We start from the raw sequence: 22,908 nt of genomic DNA, 5'->3' as shown, positions 1-22,908 counted from the left end.
TACCAGTTATAATCAGTGGTTCCACTCCTTCCTGCTGAGGACAGGAACAGCCTTAGGTGCACTGGGCCCACTGACTGGCATCCATAAATGAGGTGCTACCTGTCTCCTACACCTGGCCACAGGCATCACGACCTGGGGTCAGGGGTGGGGAGCTAAAAGAGGCTGCTGGACCCACATTTCACAGGTGAGCTGCGGGCAGAACTGGGGATGAAGTCCAGCCAGATGCACCAGAGCTCATTCTCGTATGTTCTGCTCCCTCTTGGAAAGTCAAACAGGCCTGTCAGGACTCACGGTAACTATGAACCGGAGAAGAAACGACCAGCAAATCCGCCTCAAGAAGAAACTGGCTCCTTTTCCTTTTTTTCCTCTAGAATCTGACACGAAACCTTGGTCAGCTCCCATCAGAAGTAAAGTCTGGGCGAACCGGTGCCAGTGGAAAAGAGAAAGGGATTGTGTTTCCTTTCCAGAGCTTCCTTCACCTCCATCCTTTGAAACAACACAGATCACTTTTGCTAAGTTCCAAAAGGTGGCAGCATTCTATTAAATATTCATTTGCTGCTGAGGCAAATCGGGGAGGAAGTTGAGACAAGCAGACGGCCAGATGGCCAAGGTCAGGATATCTGGGGGTATCCAGCACTGATGGGGGGCTGGTGTGTGTGGGGGAAGCTGTGAGCCCTCTACTGGGGCAGGAAGGGAGGATCCTGGACATAGAGACCCCAGACCACTACCCTTGACCCCAAGACAAGGAGTGTTTTAGACTCATCTTAGGACTGTCATAGCACAGGGTCAGCGGAGGTCAGACCCCAGAGTGTTCCCCTGTTTATGCCGCTTACGGTGGAGAGTATTAGACCTGTGACACGCCTCTCACCAACAGCGAAGGTGATGGGTACCACTCAAACGATTCTGCCAGGATGGGCAGACCCAAAGCAAGCATGCCCTACAGACTGTCCCACCGGCCTTGAGAAGGGAAGCTGCCATGAGGGGGGCAGATGGCCGGGAGATGCGGGCAGCCTCTGGGAGCAGAGGTCCACCGCCCTCCATCCACAAGGGACTGAATTCACCACAGCCAGCTCCAGGTGAGACCCCAGCCCAGGCTGACACCTTGCTTGCAGCCTCGTGAGACCCTGAGCAGAGTACCTAGCCATGCCAGGCCTGGGCCCTGGACACACGATAACTGCGATACAAGCTGCTGAGTGTCTGGTGAATTTTTAGGTCGCAAAAGGAAGTGAACACAGTGCATATCTGTCACAGAGACACATACAGGTTATGGACTACAGCTCTGGAATGAGACAGAACAAAATGCAATAGAAATTTGGATTCTGCTACTGAACTGCGTCATGTCTCCTGGATAGTACAGAAAGAGAGAAAAATGCAACCAGAATGTTATTTGTGCTGGGCAGTGTCACCGCCAACTGCTTAAGGAGGCATTTATACCAGAGAGAACCCCCAAATCAAGTGTGGGTCTATCTCATGCCTTTTTTATTTTGGTTTTTTTTTTTCTTTTGGTCTCATTTCTCATGCACCTCTCGTCACGTGACCTTTTGGCTGCAGTGACCCCGATGTTTACATACAGGTAACATGACCTCAACACAACTACTTCACCCAGCACCTAAGCAAAGACTCTAGTCTGTTCTAAGATTTGAGGAATGCATGGCTCACTCAGATGTGGGTGCGGAAAGGCTGGTCTCCAGCCTGGAATCTTCCTGTGGGGTCTTTAGCAGGTGACTCTGACCAGGTGTGAGTCACCAGCCTTACCTGCTGACTCTGAAGTCAATCTGACACCTAAAATGTTCCCAGAAATGCTCCCTGAAATGCCAAAACAGAACCAAGTGGCCTTGCCCTCAGCTCAACTCAGCTCGGGAAACAGCCCAATCCATGTTCAAGTTCAGACCCAACACCCATGAGCTGTGAGGCTCAGCATGTCACTCTCTGCTGAGCCTCAGTCCCCTCACCTGGGAAATGGGGTCAGGGACATTTCCCCCTCAGTGGGCTGCTTCAGGGATGGGTGAGATCACGCACTTGAAATACTGAGCACAATGCCAGCTACTTCCTAGGTGCCTAGTAATGCTGGCAATCATTATCATTTCCTTATTCTGGATGCAAGTGAGTGGCACCCAACGTGTCCAGGAAAGACCCTTTCTGGGAGGCAGGACTACAGCAGAAAGCTAGTGCCAGAAGCTGCAGCGCCGGCTGGTACCAAGGGGCAGTGAGTGGAAAGACACCAGGGCCTGAGGCGTCCTTTCTCCTGGGGCAGCCAAGGGTCAGAAAGTGTCTTCGGACCGTGGTCCAGTCTTATAAACTGCATTTTCACTCCTCTAAGGGGACTGCAACATTTCTATAACAACTGAGAGTGAAACTTTATTAAAATGCCATCAGCTGTCCTAGAAATCTCCCTTGACAGCTCAGAACCCACCACTTAATTTTAAAAATAGTCATTGTCATTATTATTATTATTGGGTTGGCCAAGAAGTTCATTTGGGTTCTTACGGAAAAATCTGAACAAACTTCTTGGCTGATCCGATACTTTTACTATCAAGGAAAACAACTACATACTATAAAATAAAACAAAACCTGTAGAGTCAAAAAAAAAAAAGCAAAACCAACCAATTTAGTTCATTTTCCCATCTGCCTCTCTGACATCTCTCTCTGCTTTTCAGAGAAGAGGAGATATATGAATCTAATTGCATATAATTGAAATTATATGCAATATAATATATAATGTCATCCAGAAAGGTTGGTCACCATATGACATAGGCTGCATTTCTCACTCCACAATATGTCACGAGCATCTTTCCAAGTCAATAAACATAAATCCTCACCATGAAATCCTAGCAGCAGCTTAGAACTGGACTTTATAGATGTTCATAGTTTACTTTTAAAAATTCCTTCTTGACAGATATTGAGGGTGTACCTTTTTATTATTTTTGCTAATAGAATTACCCCTCAACAAACACTGCTTTCTCACACTCATACAATCAACCGCAAGGTGTCCATTCCTAGAAGTGTAATTACTTGGATCAGAGAGTGAACACACTTTGCACACTGAGACAGGTGCCATAAACCACCCTCCAGAAAGGTTGGTCACCACGTGCTGCCACCGACGGAGGTCACGCTGTGACTGCTTCTGCCCGTGACACGCTGGCCTGGGAGGCTGACCTGCAGATTCCAGGCAGGGAGACCCGGACCAGAGAACTGGGAGGGTCGAGGGTAGGGAGAGAGGGGATGCTTACCATCCTCTGATCTTCAGAGCTCGAATCCCAGGGAAACTCTAAAAGTCTGCAGCCTCCAGGGGGAAACAAGTGGGACAGTATCCCATCAGCCTTAATGAGGCGAGGCTAGAGGCTGGAGGCTGGAGAATACCCAGCCCAGCCCAAGGAGGCTGAGCATCCGGGGGTGCTCTTTCGGAAAACAGAGCTCTCGGCCACCACTGGTCTTACTGTGAACAACAAGCATTATGAGGTGGGGGGTTTCTCCCCACCTATACGACTACTTCCGAAGAAGCTTCTGCGCTGCAACCCCAACTGCAGGACTCTTTGGTGAGTCACTTTCCTGCTCCCCATTTCATCTTCTCACCTGCTAAATGTTTTTAGGACCGTTTTATTTTATTTCCATAGTCTTAGTGAGAGGTTACCAGAATCCTGCGTGGAGCATGGATGGTTCTTTTAAAATTATGAAAAGTGTGGTAGCCAACCTCCAAAGTGACCCCCCAGTAATTCAGCAGAGGTGACGGCACGTGACTCCCCAGGGCACAGGAGGCATCCTGGTTTCTGCCTTGCTCTCTCTCTCCCAGGATTTCTCACCCTGGGGGAGCCCGCCAGCCACGTCATAGGAGCCTGCCTCCACGTCACAGCTTTATGGAGGCGTCCACACACGAGGAACTGAGGCCAGGTGACAACAATGACCTAAGCCATCTTGGAGGTGGATCCTCTAGCCTCAGTCAGGCCTCCAGGTGGCAGCAGCCCTGGCTCATGAGAAACCCTGAGCCAAAACCAGGCACCAAAGCCATTCCCAGAGTCCAGAGGCACTGACACTGTGAGATCACACACATTTCTGCTTTTACCCTGGACTGAAATCTAGGGTTCCTTTTCAATGTGGCAAGAGGTAACTAACACACTTTCCCACTCTATCAGTTAGCTTCCCATCCACAATAGGGAGAGACAGTTTCATGGGCTTGGGGTGAAGCCAGAAGACTGTGCCCCAGCAACGGAGTGGCTCAGTAGGTGGATGCAGCCTCTGAGCCCTGGGGTACATTACTGCACTCCGGTCTTGATTTCCTCATCAACACAGTGAAGACAGAGATGGTGTTTACCTTATGGGGTTGTTGAGGGGGCTTAGAACAAAGAAGCAATGTCTGGTCAGTGGCCAGGTAGCACAAGAAAATCGGTTGTGTGGTTGTCATTTTTCATCATCTTTCCTCTTCTTCCTCTTCCTCTCAGCAACTCAGATAAATGTCTCTTTCAGGTGACCCAGCAGTGAGGTTTATTATTTTAAAAAAAAACAAAACACAACCTCAAAATCTTTTAGGGGGAACAGACAGAGGCCAAAAGGTGGGACCTTGGAGATCCAGCTTTGTACAAAACACCAGCGTTGACTGGGGAAAAAGAAGGAAGCATTTCAAATACACAGCACACATATGGACCCTGCCCAGGACCACATGAACATCTCTGATAAAGGAATCCACTCTTAGCCATTCATTTGTCACTACCACAGCATCTTGCCATATTCTTTCCATGTTCTTCTTATTTCCATACTATTTTTTTCTTTAAGTCAACTCATCTTTTTTAAAACTTTAATATTTTCAAAATACATTTCACTACCATAAAGAGAAAGCCAGTATCCGTTGCTATAAAGAGAAGATCATCATGAAACCACATAACAACAGTCAATACAAAACAACAGAAACAAAAGCCCATGTGCCCCTTGACGTCATCGTGGGCTCACCACTAATACACAGGCTGACTGCACTTCGGGATCTCACCACGAGGTTAAACATCCTGGAGACATTGGGCAGGAGTGAACTTGGAACTGTAAAGGCAGGGAACATCTCTGGTACCTGGTTGACAGGTGGCGAGGGGGAGGGGGAGGGCGGGTGCACAGAAATCCACAGAGATCCTAATACCAACCACGGTCACGTGCCCTGAAGCCCCCAATCCAACGCCACAAGGTGGGCCCCCCAAGGCACTCAGTACGCATCCCTTTCTTTACCATGGGGACAGTCAAATGATAAACTTCCTTCCCACTTTCCCAGCACCTTGGGGCCCACCGTCACATCAAGAAGTAAAGAGATTAGCCCATGGCCCCTGCCCTGGTCACTGTTTCTCCCGGGTTTGCTCTCCCAAGGGACCTGGCCCTTCTCAGAGGAAGGTTCTTGTCTTTCACATCATGTGCCAGGGCTGAGGCTCTGGCCCCAGGTGTTTCCTAACAGAAATTCAGTGAGTGCCTGGGAACATTTATTCCCCTCTCAAACCCAGTTACTTCTCCAATGAGATCAGTTTTAAGTTACAAACACACACACACACACATGCACTCCCAGTGATGGATGATGGTGACCAAGAAGGCTGAAAAGGATGCAAACGCAGTTTCAAACTCTAATCTGTTCAACAAAATGCTTCTACTTACTGAGGCATGCGGACTGTTGTTGGCACTGGAGAAGCAAGCTGAATGTTCAGATGTGTCGTCCTGGCGAAAACAAAGACAGGAGTAGGTGGGAAAACGGGTTGAGGAAACAAATTCTGATTTGGAGTATCCCAGTTTAGCACAATCCCACAGCAAGCTCGCGCGCCCTCCCATTCCCCCTCTCCAGTAGGGGGTCTAGACCCTCACTGTCCAAAACGGCAGCCGCTAGCCACCACGTATGTATGGCTAGTCTCAACTGAAATGTGCTGCAAGTATTAATTACATAGCAGATTTTGAAGACACAAGAAAAAAAAAAGAAATGTAAAATATCCTATTAATATTAATATCTCAATAATATTTTTATATCGATTACATGTTAGAATGATAATACTTAATAATATATAAAAATAAAGCATTTTAGCATGCTTAAATATATAAATATATTATGCATATTTAAAATAAAATATATTGTTACAATTAATTTCATCTGTTTCTTTTTACTTTTTAATGTGTCTACAGGAAACATTTGAATTGCGTACATGGCCCTCATGACATCTCTATCAGGCAGCACCGGTCTAGATTTTTTTGAATGTGGACACTCCATCCTAGCCTGAGGACACAGGTGGCAGTTTCATGGCTTCCCTGGTGGCTCAGTTGGTAAAGAATCCGCCTGCAATGCAGGAGACCCAGGCCCAACCCCCGGGTCGGAAGAGGACACAGGTGGTCCCATGAAAACCATGCCCACCATTACTTCCACTATAACTTGCCACTGTTTCACACTTGCGACAGCTCAAGCCTATGGAGCAGCTGGGATGCTGTGTGCCTAGAGATCTTCACGCATTTTCTTATTTAACCCTCACAAGGACAGAGGAAGGAGGTTTTGCTCTCAGCCCCATTTTACAGGCAGAGAAACACAAGAGAGGCTGAGAACTCATCCAAGGCAACTCAGTAGGGATGCTGTGGAGCCAGGGCCTAAACCAAAAAGTTAAATGGATGGGTGTTAAGCGCTGTGGCTCCACTCTCCCTGTGGGGCTTTTACCCACTTCTCCATGTGCAGCACACAGGAGCCTGTCGTAGCCACTCACTAACCAAGTCTGGGGAGCTTGCCCCCCGAAAGTGCCTGCAGTGCCTATAGCTCCAAATTTCCATTAACGTCATTGGGTTTCACCTCAAGTCACCCCTTAAACCTCCTGGACAGAGACAGGGGCAACTATATGTGTGTGTGTTCATGCACAAAAGAGATGAAGATGTAGACAGAAACACAGAGACCAGAAGAGAGAGGGAAGGAGCTGGACCAGGCAGTTACTCAGACCCACCACACAGTCCTGAGAGGGCGGTGTCCGTAAACAGATCTGAACTCACAATGAGGAGGCAGACCCCGCTCGTCACTTCCCTTTCTGCAGTTTTCCCACAGCCAGTGGTCACGGGAAAAGCTGACGACCAGAAAGTCAAACCCGTGTTTGTGCCTCTCCTCCCTCGACAAGGAGCAGTCCTCACGCCGCCCCCCACCCACCACCCCCAGGTTACTAAAATGAAGTAATGAATTAGGGAAAGAAGGAAGGAAGGGAGGGGTGGGCTTAAGCATGAATCAGAGCCCCCAGAGAGGGACTGCACAAAGCAGCCCCTGAGTGGAGAGGAGGAAGATGTGGCCAAAGGGGTGATGCTTCTAAGAAGACACACTGATTCTCCTTTGACGGGTGTCCTGTGGCCTGAGAAAGGCTGGGCTTTCTTACTTCCTTCTTGGCCTCATCTTCTAAATGAGCCAACTAAAAGCCCTGCTTGAGTGATGAGTTCAGCCCAACGGCAGATCTCAACCAGGACCACATCCAAGCCGTTACAGACCCCCAGGGGCCCCTGCCTCCTGGGCACTCCTTTCTTTGAAAGGGATCCTGAGGCCACAGCTGCCCCAGGAGAACCTGGCCTCCGCGCACTTCCCGCTGGTCTAGGGACACACAGCCACCCAAGAGCACCCATCTCGGGCTCTCCCAGGAACAGGAACCAAGACACAGACAGCCCCCAGGCTCAGGGATCTGAAACACTCCCATTCAAAGCCGGGCTCGGGTCCATGAGCTGAGCTGCTCAGTCGTGTCCAACTCTGCGACCCCATGGACTGTAGCCCACCAGGCTTCTCTGTCCATGGGATTCTCCAGGCAAGAATACTGGAGTGGGTTGCCATTTCCTTCTCCAGGGGATCTTCCTGACCCAGGGATCGAACCTGGATTTTCTGCATTGGCAGGAGTGTTCTTTACCACTAGCACCACCTTGAGTCCATAGCAACCACCAGCTCTGGAAAGCTGAACTCAGGGTTAAGCCTAAATTAAGAGCCTTAATTTTAATAGCATCACGGATTCAACGGACATGAATTTGGGCAAACTCTGGGGGACAGTGAGGGACAGGGAGGCCTGGCGTGCTGCAGTCCATGGGGTTACAAAGAGTCGGACACAACTTCATGACAGAACAACAACAAAAGAGCCTCCCAGAGGAAGCTGATTGGAAAGGAAGAGAGGCCCCTGGTGAGCCGTTCCTCCCACTGAGGCAAGAACCCCTGGGCCTGGGAGGAGACAACTTACTTGTACTCAAGCATGACCTTACTTGGGAACCTGGTCACCCAAGAAATTTCTATCTGCCTGGCCCTGTGAGCCTCTTCCTTCCCTCTGCCCCCTCCTCACTTCCCCCACCTCCCACAAGCAGGGGCCTCCTCTCCCCCAAGACCTGAGCCTGGGATCCCAGAGGCCCGGGCTCTGCTCAGCTGACCCTCCCTCACTATGCCCTACCTCCTTCCCAGGTCCATTATCGGGAGCAGAGACGCCTTCACCCGAGGAGGTGCAGGGGGCACCAACTCAGTCTGTCACCCTCCACAGGCCCCTTCTGTCCTCCCACCTCTTGGCGGCGTCTCACACCCGCAGGGGTTCACACACCTGCTGCACTGGCAGCCCCCACACCGCTCAGCACGGTCCCTGTTTATCCTGCACAAAGCAGCTGACTCTTCGCCCAAGCCCCTGGGTTTCCTTTACCTTGAAAACAGCGAGAAGCATGTGAATAGGTTCAGAACTAGATTACGGAGACAGAGATGAGAAAAGAGATGTTGTCTCTCAAAGAAGGGTGAGGAAGCAGCCGTCTGATGCTGTCCTTGTTTCCAGAAAGCCCCTCTTGTTCCCACCCCACCCCCCACCTATAAACATCTACAGCTTCTGACTCAAGCTGGTCCATCCTGATGAGATCTTTCAGCAGGAGAGAGACCTAACTGCCTCCCCTTCATGGGTCAAGGACCAGGCCCCCAAGCTGGCTGTCTCCCTAGATGCCAGCTGTCTCCTTCCCTGGGCCTCATGGCCTCCCTGGAAGTCCAGTATTCTGCCCCTGGAATTATTGTCTTTTTTGTGACTGGGTTTACAGCTTTCAGAAGCTGGGGTACAAATTGCCAGCAGTGGGCACTGAGCCAGTTCAAACAATGACCGAGGTGGAGAGCCTGCAGAACCACCAACCATCACCTTCTCAGGGATTTGGCATGAACTGGTGTGAGCTTCCGGAGAGCCATGATTGGTGGCATTAGAATGCGATGTTCCCTGCACAAAAATGAACTGTAAAGGGTTTATCCTTCAGGTTGGGCTTCCCAGGTGGCGCTAGTGGTAAAGAATCTGCCTGCCAATGCAGGAGACACAAGAGATGCAGGTTTGATCCCTGGGTTGGGAAGATCCCCTGGAGAAGGAAATGGCAACCTGCTCCAGTATTCTTGCCTGGAGAATCCCATGGACAGAGGAGCCTGGTGGGCTACAGTCACAGGGTCACAAAGAGTCAGACATGGCTGAGTACACACACCACCACCCCATCCTTCAGGTTAACAGAAGGCCAAGACCTTGGCTAGCTAAAGCCTCCTGAGTAATGGACAGAGGGTGAGGGGTCGGGGGTATGGTGGGGACCCAGCAGTGGACAGTAAGACCTGCAGGAAACTCAGCTATGAAAGAGAGGTGGGATCAGCTCTTCAAATGGCTGCTACCCAATTTCATTACACCCTAAATCACCCTGACCATGAGGGTTTGATACTCCTTGAAAAGTCTGGATGCAGAGAGAAACAGGGAGGGTTGAGAAGCCAGTGAGGCCAGATCATGGTCCCTACATGATCCCAAGCAACACACATTTTCACCACCCCATGAAGACTGCATTTTCCAAAAAAAAAAAATCAAACCAATGCCTTAATTTGTGGACCAATTAAAGGACATAATGTATTCAAGCCACTCATGTAGGTATTTGTCACCTCAAAGTGGTGAAGAGCTCTCTCATTACAAACCCCAAACCCATAAGATAAAAAATTTTGAACAGCTTTCTGCATGAAAAATAATACCATAATGTGGAAGATGACAAAGGTAACATAAAAGAAAAATTAAAACTCAAAGGAAAAAACAAGCAAAGGCGATGGACAGCCAGCTCACAAAGGGTGTGGTGATGCAAATGTCTGTTGTTGACATTAAGAAACCCTTAACGTCACACATAATAAAGCAAATGCAAATTAAGATGGTTTTTATTTGTTTTACCAAGATTGATAAAGATAAAAGCTGGACAAAGGATCATAGTTGTAGGAGTGCAGAGAAACAGGAATTCCTTTTATTTAAGTGTGTTTATTTCTCTTTGTCTGCATTGGGTCTCCACTGCTGAGCACGGGCTTTCTCCAGTTGTGGTGTGCAGGCTTCTCAGTGCAGTGGCTTCTCTTGCTGGAGAGCATGGGTTCTAGGGTGCGGGCTTCCATAGTTGCAGCTCACAGGCTTAGTTGCCCTGCAGCACGTGGGATCTTCCTGGACCAGGAATCGAACCTGTGTCCCCTACATTTGCAGGAGGATTCTCAACCGCTGGACCACCAGAGAAGTCCACTGGGCAACATTTTAAAAGTTGATAATATTTAAACCAGCAATTCCACTTCTTGGAATCTCTGCGATAGAATGTCTGCACATGTGGGAAATGCCTGATGCCAAGGATGATCACTGAAGCAATTTTTTTGTGACTACAAAATATCGAGAGTAACCAAAATTTCCATTATATAGGGACCAAGTAAATAAGTTATGGTGTATCCAGATACCCCCAGTAAAGATAATGGGGCAGCTCAATACAGAACTATAGGGGAAAACAGTCAAATGCAGGGTGGCATGTATAGCAAGCCACAATCCGTGCCCTGCTTTAAGAATATATGCATATGTATCACATGCATTGAAACCTCCAGGAGATGGATAAGAAACTGACTTTAAAAAAAAAAAGAAAAAGAAAAGCTGACTGTGGAGAGAGGAACTGTGCAGGATGGAATAGGAGAATTTTATTCTTCTGATGTTTGAATTACGTGTTCCAACACGTATTAACAATTAAAATTTTTATTTAATCTCAAAATTTTAAGTTTATTTTGAAAAGAAAATAATTTGAGGGAATTTCATGCAACACACTAGCAGAGTCCTTTGGGTAGAGATTCGTTTACAGACATTTTCTGAAAAATAATTCAGCGTGCAGGATGTGTCGAGTGATTTGGGGTCACTTTGGGGGACAACAGCCCTGCCAATGTGGTCTGAATACAGAAATGTTGGTACTGGGGGGAACACTTTAATTTTTTTTTTTTTTAAGCTAGGAAATTCAAGTATGTGGCACACCAGCTACACTCACCCATCCTGTTCCCAGGGCAGGCAGTATTAATCGAGTGCTGCATTTTCCTGCCAAACCCAGATGCAGCCTCAGAATCTATCCCAGCACATTCAGAAACGCTGCCCCATCCATGCATGCTGCCATGCCGGCTGAAATCAAACCCCACCCCTGAGAGGGCAGCCAGAAACCAGAAGCAGGGTCCCCACTCACATGGTTCCCCAGCAGATCCACCTGGGCCTGAGTGCAAGATTATGTCACCAGCCGAGTCTCAGGGCCCCAGCTCCTCCTCCACAGGTGGGAGTGGGGCAGCCGCTCCCCAAGGCCCATCTTCTGAAAATGTCACCTGGGTCCCACCTGCCCTCCCTGAATGAAACCACCAGAGCCCTTCTGAGTAAACACTGGTTAACCTTCAGCAAGGAACTCGAGCTCCCTCATTCCCCCCAACTTAGAAAATTCCATGTAAATGTCAGATTAAGCTCTTCAGGCCTCTGCTTTTAAAATGAGAGATAAAATTTAGCTCCCTATTCCCAGATGTTAAAATCTCTGCTTCTCCCTGGGGCAAAGAAATCAATGTGAGTAAGCTCCGTATGCTTTTTCCCTTGGAACACGACCACTTCCAGCAATTTATTTGACTGACTATGCCTTCTATTACCATGTAAATTGTTTCAGACTGAAGGAAAAAAAAAAAAGTATTAATCTCCTCTCAGTAAGTCATAAAATAAAGAAATCAATTTCAAGGTCAATTTAGCCCAAATAACACCTGCTGCCCTTTTTTTGTAACATGCAGACTCCTCTGAAAGGCTAGGCTGCTGTCTAAGGCATCAAATATGCAGCAATGGAAAACTGAGTTTCACACCAGGGAGACCCTGGCCCAGAGGCCCCATGGCTCTGAGAGTGAACTTGGGGAGGACAGGGTCAACAGGACTCAGATGAATAATCCTCTTCAGGTCAGGGCAGGACGATGAAAGAGGAGCTGCAAAGGGGGCCAGGTAGAGTTCCAGGAGGGTGTCTGGCTGACTTGCTGTGTGACTCTGGGAAAGTTACTTAACTTCTCTGAGCTTCAGAATCTATATCTGTAAAACTACTTTTTAAAAAACTGGAAAGAAAATGAGGGCTAGGTTATCTCACAGGACCCATGAACTCAGCCCATCATGGACTTTGTCCAAGGTTAGACACTCAGGGTTTTGTAGCCACCCTTCCCTAGTGGCTCAGACAGTAAAGAATCTGCCGGCAATGCAGGAGACCTGGGTTCAATCCCTAGGTCAGGAAGATCTCTTGGAGAAGGGAATGGCTACTCACTCAAGTATTCCTGCCTAGAGAATTCCACGGACAGAGGAGCCTGGTGGGTTACAGTCCAGGGTCAGACGCAAGAGTCAGACACAACTGAGCGACTAACACTTTCACTTTGCACCGGTGGCGCTATAATGGTAAAGAATTCGCCTGCTAATGCAGGAGATGCAAGAGACAGGGCTGATCCCTGCGTTGGGAAAGATCCCCTGGAGGAGGGCATGGCAACCCACTCCAGTATTCTTGCCTGGAGAATCCCACAGACAGAGGAGCCTGGCGAGCTACAGTCCATGGGGTTGCAAACAGTCAGACATGACTGAGCGCGTTACACACACCCCTCCATACCCCCTGCCCTTGGTGACCACTGGTCTACCTTCTACCTCTATGGATCTCCCTGATCTGGACTTTCATAAAAAGGAATCATACAATATGTGGCCTTTTGTGACTGGCAAACTGTTTCAAGGCTGACCCATGTTGTGGCATGTATCAGAACTTTGTTCCTTTTTATGGCTGAAAAATATTTCACTGTATGAACAGACCACACTTTGTTCGGCTGCTAATTTGTTGATGGACATTTGGGTTGTTTCCACCTTCTGGCTATTAAGAGTAATGCTGCTGTAAACATTTGTGTGCATGCTTTTACGTGGATATATGTTTCCTTTCTCTTGGGTATATGCCTAGGAATACCGTTACTGGGTCCTATGGTGACCCACATGGCAAAGCATAATGGTCACATGGTTTAATCGTTTTAACAAGAACATTGTTTTCCAGAGGGGCTGCACCGTTTTACATTCCCAGCAATGGTGTATGAGGGCTCCGCTTTCTCAGCAACACTTGTTATTACCGGTGGTTTTCAGGATAGCCATCCTAGTCGCTATCAAGTGGGATCTCGTTCGTGGTTTTGATTTGCATTTCCTCGATGACTAACAATGTTGGACATCTTTTCGTATGCTTGTTGGCCATTTGTGGATCTTTCTTGGAGAGCTATGTATTCAGACCCTTTGCCGATTTTTAAATTGGGTTATTTGTTTTTATGTAATTAAATGGCAAGGGTTCTTTTTATATTCTAGATACAAGTCCCCTATAAGAGAGATCATTGGCAAATACCAGGGACTATCCAGTCACTTCTGAACAAAGCCTTATACTAAAGCAGCTGGGCCACGTCTGTTACAGGTAAGTAACCACCGGGGCAACGTCACAGCACTTTCTCAGAGCTTTCTATCCCGGCTTCCTCTGAGAGGTAGGACCCGGACTTGCATTTTGGAGGCCACTATTCAACCTTTTCAAGAGACAAACAAAAAAATGCCAGGACTTGACCCCACATAACTCAAGACAGACTCTCTGGAGGTAAAGTGGGAGTTTTAGTAATTCTTTTTTAAAATTTTTATTGGAGTATAGCCACTTCACCGTGTTGTATTTTCTGCTGTACAGCAAAGTGAATCACCCATGCGCATACATATATTCCCTGTCTTTTGGAATTCTTAAATCTCCCCAGGAAATGACAATATGCTGCCAGGCTGTGAACTATGGGTCTAAACCCAGAGGGGAGGTTTGGTAGGGGCTGTCCTTTGAGGAGTCAAGGCCACCCCCACGGAGTGGCAGGACATGTGCAAGCAGCCATGCCAGATTCCCCGTCGTGAGGCCCTGTAGCTCTCACTGACCACAGCAGTGCCCGGACCTCTTACCGCTCTCTCCGGAGAGAGGCAAATGGGTTAAGACGTAGGATATTCATGAAGAAAAAATCAGCTAAGAGCAGAGGGCAGCCACAGATCCCAGACAATGTCTGCAACGTTTAAAAACCCCAACTAGAGCCAGAAGGTGGAAACAACCCAGACGTCCATCAAGGAATGAATGGATAAACAAATGTGGTCCAGCTATGCAATGGACTATTTACTCAGCCATGAAAAGCAACGGGGTTCTGATTCATGCGACAACATGGGTGAACCTCGGAAATACCATACAAAGTGAAACAAACCAGATACGAAGGCCACAGAGTGTACAATCCCACTGAATTGAAATGCCAAGGGTAGGCAAGTCTATAGAGACAGGCAGTGCACTAGGGATCCTGAAGAGCTGGGAGAAGAAGGAGTCAGGAAGTAACTGCCTGACGGATACAAGGTTCTGTTCTAGGAAACAATTATGTTTTGGAACCAGTTGGACATGGCAGTTGCACAATACTGTACTAAATGCCACTGAGTTGTTCACTTCAAAAATGATTCATTGTATGTTATGTAAATTTTACCTCTTTTTATCCTAATAAGAACAACAACAACAACAAATCCCAACAGATCCAGACGTCTCTCTTTTCCTGCCTTGACCATATTTCCTTTCAAATAAAAATAAATCTATAAAGCCACATTTCTACATACATCTGAACAATCAAGAAAAGCTTTCTCCTCTATTCATCTCAAAAGCTGTTAAAATTAATCGAGTCTGTATCAGGAATGTCTAACAGAGTTACTGACTCACTGACTCAAGAAGGAAGCCTGAGTAAGAACAGAACTCTGGTCCCCGAAACGCCTGGAGAATTTCAGTCTCTGGTGAGCAAGCAAGGCGTGGGTAACTGCAGCCCCCTCCTCGCCCATCTGTGGCACAGGGATGGCCTCTGACCCCCCAGGGTACCCCACGCTCAGGAGAGGACAGTCCACCTGCTCATGCTGCCATGTGAGGGATGCGTTTTGAGAACAGAAGAGTTTTAACAGTCCTGGGAAGGACACAAGTCTGGGATAGAAGCAATGATTCATCGCTGCACCCTTGCGAGGAAAACTCAAGGCATGAAAAGCATCTGCTGGCACATGGGCAACAATATCCAATGAGACGAGGGGTGACGGGACATTCAGAAGTCCCGGAAAAACGCTGAGAGATGCCGCGTGGAGAGAGAAGAGGGCATTAGGGATGCAAGAGGAAACCTGGACATATTTCTGGCTCGAGACGCTGAACACAGCACTCAAGTGTTCCCAAGGACGAGAGCAGCAGGGATGGCCGGGGGGCGGCGTTGCTGGTGAAGGAGACATGGGTTATTATTACAGGAGCTTTTGCAAAACGAAGTCAGGGAGAATGGCAAAACAAGTGAAGTGTTAAATAAATACTTCCTGAATGGAATCACAGGGGAGAACGCTAAAATCAGGATGTCTGACAAGGGCTTTTTATCCAATCTGCCCAGGCTTTCTTCAGGGTTCCTGGGAGAGACGTTGTCAGTAGCCCGCACAACATCATGGGCCATTTAATGCAGAAATGGGGCAGTTGGGGCACGGAGCACTGGGCAGGCTGATTAGAGGGAGGTGGACTGGACTCAACAGAATCTGAGGTGTCTGGGGCAGGCGGAGGTCTTGGGCCAATCCTGGAGGCAAGTCCCTGCAAAGGAAGAGGGCGCCAGCCAGAGAACCACTGTGATGCAGAGGTTAAGAGTGTGGGCTCTCGGTCAAGCATGCTACGCTGACTTCGAGTAGATGCATGACCTTGAACATCTCTCTCTATTTCCCTAAGCCTCAACTTTCCCAGCTGGCTGTTAAATGAGGTAATCATAGAAGCCCAATACAACCTAACACTACAGCTCACACTACTTAGGGAACTGCCTGTTCTTTGTACACAGCTCTGACTAGGAGGAAGAAGTATATTCTCAACTTATATTGTTTATTTTATTAAAGTTCCCATTAAAAAAAAAATCAATAAATCACAGCTGTTGTTATCCCCATTTCACAGAGAGGAAACTGAGACTCAGGATGGTTCAATAACATTCATGGATGTCCCTGAACTATGTACTAGCTTTTGTTGTGTGTGTGGTAGGCTGTTGCAAGAATTTTGCATGAATCATGCCATTTGAGCTCTAGAGCAACCTAGGAAACTCAAGAGCCAAAGTGGACCTTTCCCTTGCTGTGTGACCTTGGGCATGTTACCTAGCCTCTCTGTGCCTTGGTTTCTGCCTCTGATAAAAGGAGGATAACAATAGCACCTTCCCCAGAGGGCCACTGCAAGGCTAAATGAGTTACTATGCATAAAGTCTGAGAACAGAGCATGGCACATTCCTGTAAATGTGGCCATCAATATTATCACTGAAACTGGTTCATCTTACAAGACCCAAGCTATGGTTTTCCCAGTAGTCACATATGGATGTGAGAGTTGAACCATGGATGTGAGAGTTGAGCACCAAAGACTTGATGCTTTTGAACTGTGGTGTTGGAGAAGACTCTTGAGAGTCCCTTGGACTGCAAGGAGATCAAAGCAGTCCATGCTAAAAGAAATCAACTCTGAATATTCATTGGAAAGACTGATGCTGAAGCTGAAGTTCCAATACTTTGGCCACCTGATGTGAAGAGCCAACTCACTGGAAAAGACCTTGATGCTGGGAAAGACTGATGGCAGGAGGAGAAGGGGGAAGCAGAGGAGGAGATGGTTGGATGGCATCACCAACTCAATGGACATGAATTTGAGCACGTTCCGGGAGATAGTGAAGGACAGGGAAGCCTGGGGTGCTGCAGTGCATGGGGTCGCAACTGGACAACAACAAAAACAAGACTCAGAGAAGGTAAGCAAGTTGCCCAGGGGTTTGCTTGGCTGCATTCGCACTAAGCTGATGAGGGACAGTCTGTCTGACTACAGCTCTCACTCTTCTTTCCTTTGCAACACTCGGTAGGCACTTGGGGCTTAACTGGCAGCTGCCTCTCCTAGAAAGCTCCCAGCCCCATCAGGGACACTGAAGTTAAGACGATGTGCTTCAGGCCCTGACATGCCTGGGTTCAAACCCTAGCTCTGCTCTCTCTTCCATATGTGACCATGGAAGGTTATGTAACCTGTCTGTCTTGATTTTCCCATCTTTAAGGGAATGGGGACCCCAATAGCACATCAAAACCTTGATGCGTGGTAACGTTGATGCTTTCTGTGGCTCCAGTTAAAGTCCTGCAGAAGAGGAGACACTGATTTCAATCCCAAGCTGTGTCATCACTCCCTTTCACTCGGCTGCTCTGAATGCATCCAGAGTCCTTGCTAAGATGGCCCTTTCCCTTCCTCAGCCCCCCTCTACCTCATGGGCCACGTGAATCTGTCTGCGTGACCAGCCAATGAGAACAGCTTTGTGGGAGTGTGGTCTGGGGCTCAGGGGGCCGGGAGAAAGCCAAGTCCCTGGGATTAGAGCTCCCTTGGGACTGCCTCCGGCACAAGAGGGAACCATCAGCTCTTTTAACGGTGAAATAATTGCAAGTTTGAATGTGGATTTGATGCCGAACAACTGCAATTAGAAGCCACCTTCTGTTCTCAACAACTGCTGCTTAAATGTAATCCCTGTCTCATGCACAAACCCCAAATGAGTGTTTCGATTTTTCTTTCAACTACACTTATTCGTCTACATCAGAGCATCCTCGCTCCCTTTCCTAAAGCTCACATGGCTCCCACCTCTGGGTGCCTCTCCCTTTTCTGGGTCAAGTCCATGTGCCCTACTCGGGTCAATAAGGCCTTGCCCACGGTCTGTCCCCCAGCTCCCTTGTTCATCCTCTTCCTCCTCTCGTGACCCTCTCATTCTCTGAGCTCCAGCTCCAACTGCTATCACCCCTGCTTGGAAAGTGCTCTCGTTTGATTCTGCTCTTGAACTCCTAATGCACCATTTTGGCCAAAATCTAAACATCACCTCCTCCAGGAAGCCTTCTGTGATGTGCCATACCAGGTAAGATATATCCTTTGATTACCCTTGCAGCATCGTGTACAGCATGGCACCTCCTAAAGCTCACGATTACTAATTCACATTCATTACTTACATGATTCTGTGGGTAACTGTCTCCCCCAAGAACTGTGCCCCATCTGTGACGCCCAGATGCTGCTCTTTCTACCCCCAGTGCGGTCCCTGCCGGCACATAGGAGGTATCACTGTGTGTGTGTGTTCAGTGTATTTCATCATGCCAGTGGTTTATTCTCCCTACTGAGTGCCACCTGCTCGGGGTAGGGGCTGGGTCTTAGCTGTATTTCCATTCCTTGTGGAATGGAAAACCTGGCCTGGTCCCTGGCACATGAAAAGTGCTCAATCTGAATTGGCAGTATTTTTAAGCAGACTCATGCTTTAGCTACTATTTTTTTTTTTTTTTTTTTTTTGGTCAGGACAAAAAATGCAAATATGAGTCCAGGGCAGTCCTTCCCCCTCTTCCTCTGAAAGTGAAGTCACTCAGTCATGTCCAACTCTTTGCAACCCCATGGACTGTAGCCTGCCAGGCTCCTCCATCCATGGGATTTTCCAGGCAAGAATACTGGAGAGGGTTGCCACTTCCTTCTCCAGGGGATCTTCCCGACCTAGGGATCAAACCCTGGTCTCCCATAGCCCAAGCAGACTCCTCACCGTCTGAGCCACCAGGGAAGCCCAAAGAGATAGCACTAAATGCCTGGTACTTGGTTATAGGCCAGAATACTGGAGTGGGTGGCCTTTCCCTTCTCCAGGGGATCTTCCCAACCCAGGGATCAAACCCAAGTCTCCCGCACTGCAGGCAGATTCTTCACCAGCTGAGCCACCAGGGAAGCCCCCTCTTCCTCTAGATCCAGTCAAGTACAGTCTCCAGGGGTCCTCAGCTCGGGTGCCTGCACTCCCCCAGGAAGACAGACAACCCTGGCTATCTCATTAGGAACACTTCACAGCCCTGCCCAGATGAAGTCCCTTGAATCTTCAAGCCTGCAGACTTCCTCCTGGGAGAAGTCGAGATAAAGGAAAGGCCCCTGGTTTGGCCTGTGTGGGTAGAGCCCTGGCCTGTCCTCACCACCCCTCCACCCCAACCCGGTGAGACTGAGAAGGGCAGGGATGAGCCCGCCTCCAAGAGGAGGCTCCAGGCTCACCGTGGAGGAATGGGATCATTAAGGCAGGTTATGACATAAATGTAACGCCATCTGCTGAACAGATTCCTGCCTCTGGGTTGCCCTTGGCCTGAATCCCACCAGTTTGCCTTTCATTAAACCTGGATGTAGAAGTCCCCAGTCCCCAGGCAGACGATGGGGTCTGGAGGCACTGCCCGCAAGCACAGTCAGGGCAGCCCCAGACACCACAAAAGGTGAGGTTTCCACCTGCTCCCCAAAGAGGGTGTTGCAGGGAGCTCCAAGCCCACAGGAGGCTGACGTGTGCAGGCTCAGTGCCTCCCAGGGAGAGTGACGAGCTCCGATTCAGGACCAGCTGGAGGAGGCAGCCCCGCCGAGCAACCCTGGCCTTAGTCTAATGCCCGCCTTGCTGGCAGCTGGCACGGGCGCCATCCAAGTCACATGGGTGATGTGAAAAGCCTGCCCCCCCCACAGAGGGGGAGGGGGTGGATGGGAGAGAGCCACTCCCCTCCAGCCCTTGAGAAGATCCACAGACTCTGTGGGCACTTATCCCACAAGGAAGCGGTGCTGGGCGAGGCTGAGACCCACGCAGCTGGGGATGGTTTCCCACAAGCTGCCTCACCGGTGAGTCCCACAGCTGCTCCCAGATCAGGGTGGATCCAACCAGCCAGTGTCATGCCCAGAAGAGCAGAACTGCACTCCCTGCCCCTCCAGGTGCAAGCTTTGCCCACCCCATCAGTGGCTGGGGTGCCCCCCCGCCCCAGCACCATCACTGCATGAGACCTGGGGAGCCCGCTACAGAGGAGAGAGGGGGGTGCTTGCCCTCTCGGGGCTTAGAGTCTATTGTGGGAGAAATTAAGTGGGGGATTACAGAAGTAATTGGGTAGTTAGGGGCATGAGAAGAGCCATATAAAGAGGAAGTCCTGGGAGCTACGAGATCGCCCCTGGGTGATGTCCAGATGTCCATCGGCAGATAGATTGATAAGGAGGTTGGGGTACACATACACAATGGAATATTACTCAGCCATAAAAAGGAATGCATTTGAGTCAATGCATTTGAGGTGGACAAACCTGGAGCCTATTATACAGAAGGAAGCAAGTCCCTCTCTAATATACATATATTAATGCATATTATATGTATACTGTATATTAATACTGTATATTAATGCATATATATGGAATCTAGAAAGACAGTAATGATGATCCTACATGCAGAACAGCAAAGGAGACACAGATGTAAAGAACAGAGTTTTAGACTCAGTGGGAGAAAGTGAGGACAGAATAATTTGAGAAAACACTATTGAAACACGTATATTACCATATGTAAAATCGATGACCAGTGCAAGTTCGACGCATGAACCAGGGCACCCAAAGTCAGTGCTCTGGGATAACCCACCAGGATAGAGTGGGGAGGGATATAGAAGAAGGATTCAGGATCAGGGTGGGGAAACATGTGTACCTGTGGCTGATTCATGTTGATGTATGGCAAAAACCATCACAATATTGTAAAGTAATTATTCTCCAATTAAAATTAATTAATTTTTTTAGAACAGATATGAAGAATGATGGGAGTTGGCAGAAGAAGTGGAGTTGGAAGCAACCCTGCCAGAGGGAGCAGCCTCAGTGAAGACCCTGGGGTGGTCCTTTCTAAACCAAACTGGTGTCGCTGGAGTGTGGCAATGGAAAGAGCTGTAGAATCAGGCAGGACCGGCAAGCCGGGGTCCTAAAGGGTATGCTAAGAACTTCAACCGTCCTCGGAGAGCAGCAGGTGTTTGAGCAAGGTCAGGTCTGCTGGCAAAGACTGCTTTTGATCTAAAGGGGTGCTGGAGTGGACAGGAAGGAAGCAGGAGGAGGCTTCAGGGGGATCCAGGAATCCAAGATGCTGGGGAAGTGGACAGAACAGGGGGATGGAGGGGAATGTGTTCGGGGATTTCCTAGGGTGTGGGAGTTGGGGAGGAGAGGCAAGGATGACTCCAGGGTCTCGGTATGAGCACCCAGGCAGCCGTCCACGCCGCCCCCTGAGCTGAGAGACCCTTGTGGATGCGTTGGTTGGGGAGAAGAGGCCAGGTTCCATTTTGACCTCATTGGAGAATTAGGGACATACAGCCTCCAAGCATGAGGATCTCTGGGGTGGAGGGGGTGTCTACAGCCTGGCCCCATGGAGTTTTTATCTTCATTTAACCTCCATTTCTTACATGGTTCATTACTGGTACTTCACAGAGGGGTTCCCTAGGATTCGTTTAATATCTGCTGAGAACCTTGAAGGCCTCAGAACTAACAGCTGTCAGAACTAAATTAATAAAACAACAAGGCAGCTTTTCTTTTTCTCTTTTCTTTTTTCATAGCGTGAGTCACTCTGCAGGAATGTTTGCAGAAAGCACCTGATCTCCCACTGGCTTTTCATGTTTTGAAATTGACAATTCTTTCATTCCAGTCAATAAACTTCTAAATGTCAGGCCACGGATGGGGTTTTCCTGGTGGGGTTTGGGGTCCAAGGCTCTTCTTGAGAAGCAGGAAGGATGAGGGAGCTGAAACAGATCTGTCTCCCATCCTCCCTCTCTTTCCACACTTAGATTTATACTTACAGTTACATAAACACACACACACACACACACACACCCTTCAATAAGTAAAATTCGGTTACTCAAAAGAACAGAGGCCAGTGTGCCTTCTGACAAATGAGGGCAAGTACATAGAAACCCAGGATATCCATCAGAAATTCCAAAACTAAAAAAAAAAAAAAAAAGAAATTCCAAAACTGAAAACCTCTTTGCAAATGGAAACTTTCTTCTTGAATCTTAGATTCTTCTGCTGGTAAACCCCCCTGACTTACTGTGAGACACTTTATATATGAACCAAAAGAAATCTCCAATAGCCTGCTGGCCTGTTTATGACCTAAAGAATAGGCATTCATCAGCCTAATGATATTTGTTTATCCATCTTAGTGTGGATATTGGCTGATTTGCAGAAACTCCTGTGTTTGCTTATGGAGTGCTGCCCCAGGCGCCAGGGAGGGGTGATGTCGAGTGCAGCACAGGCACCTAACAGCCTTTCTAAAATTTCAACAACGATGAATTCCAGACCATGACTGGCCCTGGGGTTGGCAAACCTGTAGTAATAGAAGTCATTAAAACTACTTATGGGACACATTTCATGTTGCAAGGGACTGGACATCGGATGATCCACTGGGAGTGAGGATGCAGAGAGACCATATGAATGCTAATTATATAGAAAAACATGAGGCACCAGTGTTCCCACTAAATACTAGCGGATGAAGCCCCGCACTGTCTTGACATCATGATGCTGGGGTGAGCCCACCCCTAGGACAGGTCTATGCCTCCCTAACACCCGCAATATGAAGGAAACCGCTGATTCAGTTACAAAGGGGTTGCTGTTGTTTAGTCAGTAAGTTGTGTCCAACTCTTTGCGATACCATGGACTGTAGCCCACCAGGCTCTTCTGTTCCTGTGATTTTGCAGACAAGATTATTGGAATGGGTTGCCATGCCATCCTCCACGGGATCTTCCCAACTCAAGGATCCAACCCACATCTCACACGTCTCCTGATTTCCCACATCTCCTGCACTGGCAGGCAGACTCTTTACCA

General features: G+C 48.5%; 1 protein-coding gene across 8 annotated transcripts in view; it reads right to left on the bottom strand.

Annotated features, from left to right (window-relative positions):
• The window catches only part of RBFOX1 (RNA binding fox-1 homolog 1), a 2,433,924-nt gene that overhangs the window by 2,095,950 nt on the left and 315,066 nt on the right, over positions 1-22,908 (bottom strand). For all 8 annotated transcript variants that reach the window (XM_024984898.2, XM_059881313.1, XM_059881315.1 and 5 more), the window contains exon 3: positions 5,620-5,679. In XM_024984898.2, coding sequence (XP_024840666.1) covers positions 5,620-5,679 — 60 coding nt within the window. The remainder of the gene's footprint in view (positions 1-5,619; positions 5,680-22,908) is intronic.

The sequence above is a fragment of the Bos taurus genome, chromosome 25, assembly GCF_002263795.3.
Source record: "Bos taurus isolate L1 Dominette 01449 registration number 42190680 breed Hereford chromosome 25, ARS-UCD2.0, whole genome shotgun sequence".
Classification (NCBI taxonomy): domain Eukaryota; kingdom Metazoa; phylum Chordata; class Mammalia; order Artiodactyla; family Bovidae; genus Bos; species Bos taurus.
This window is presented reverse-complemented; position numbering and strand designations above follow the sequence as displayed.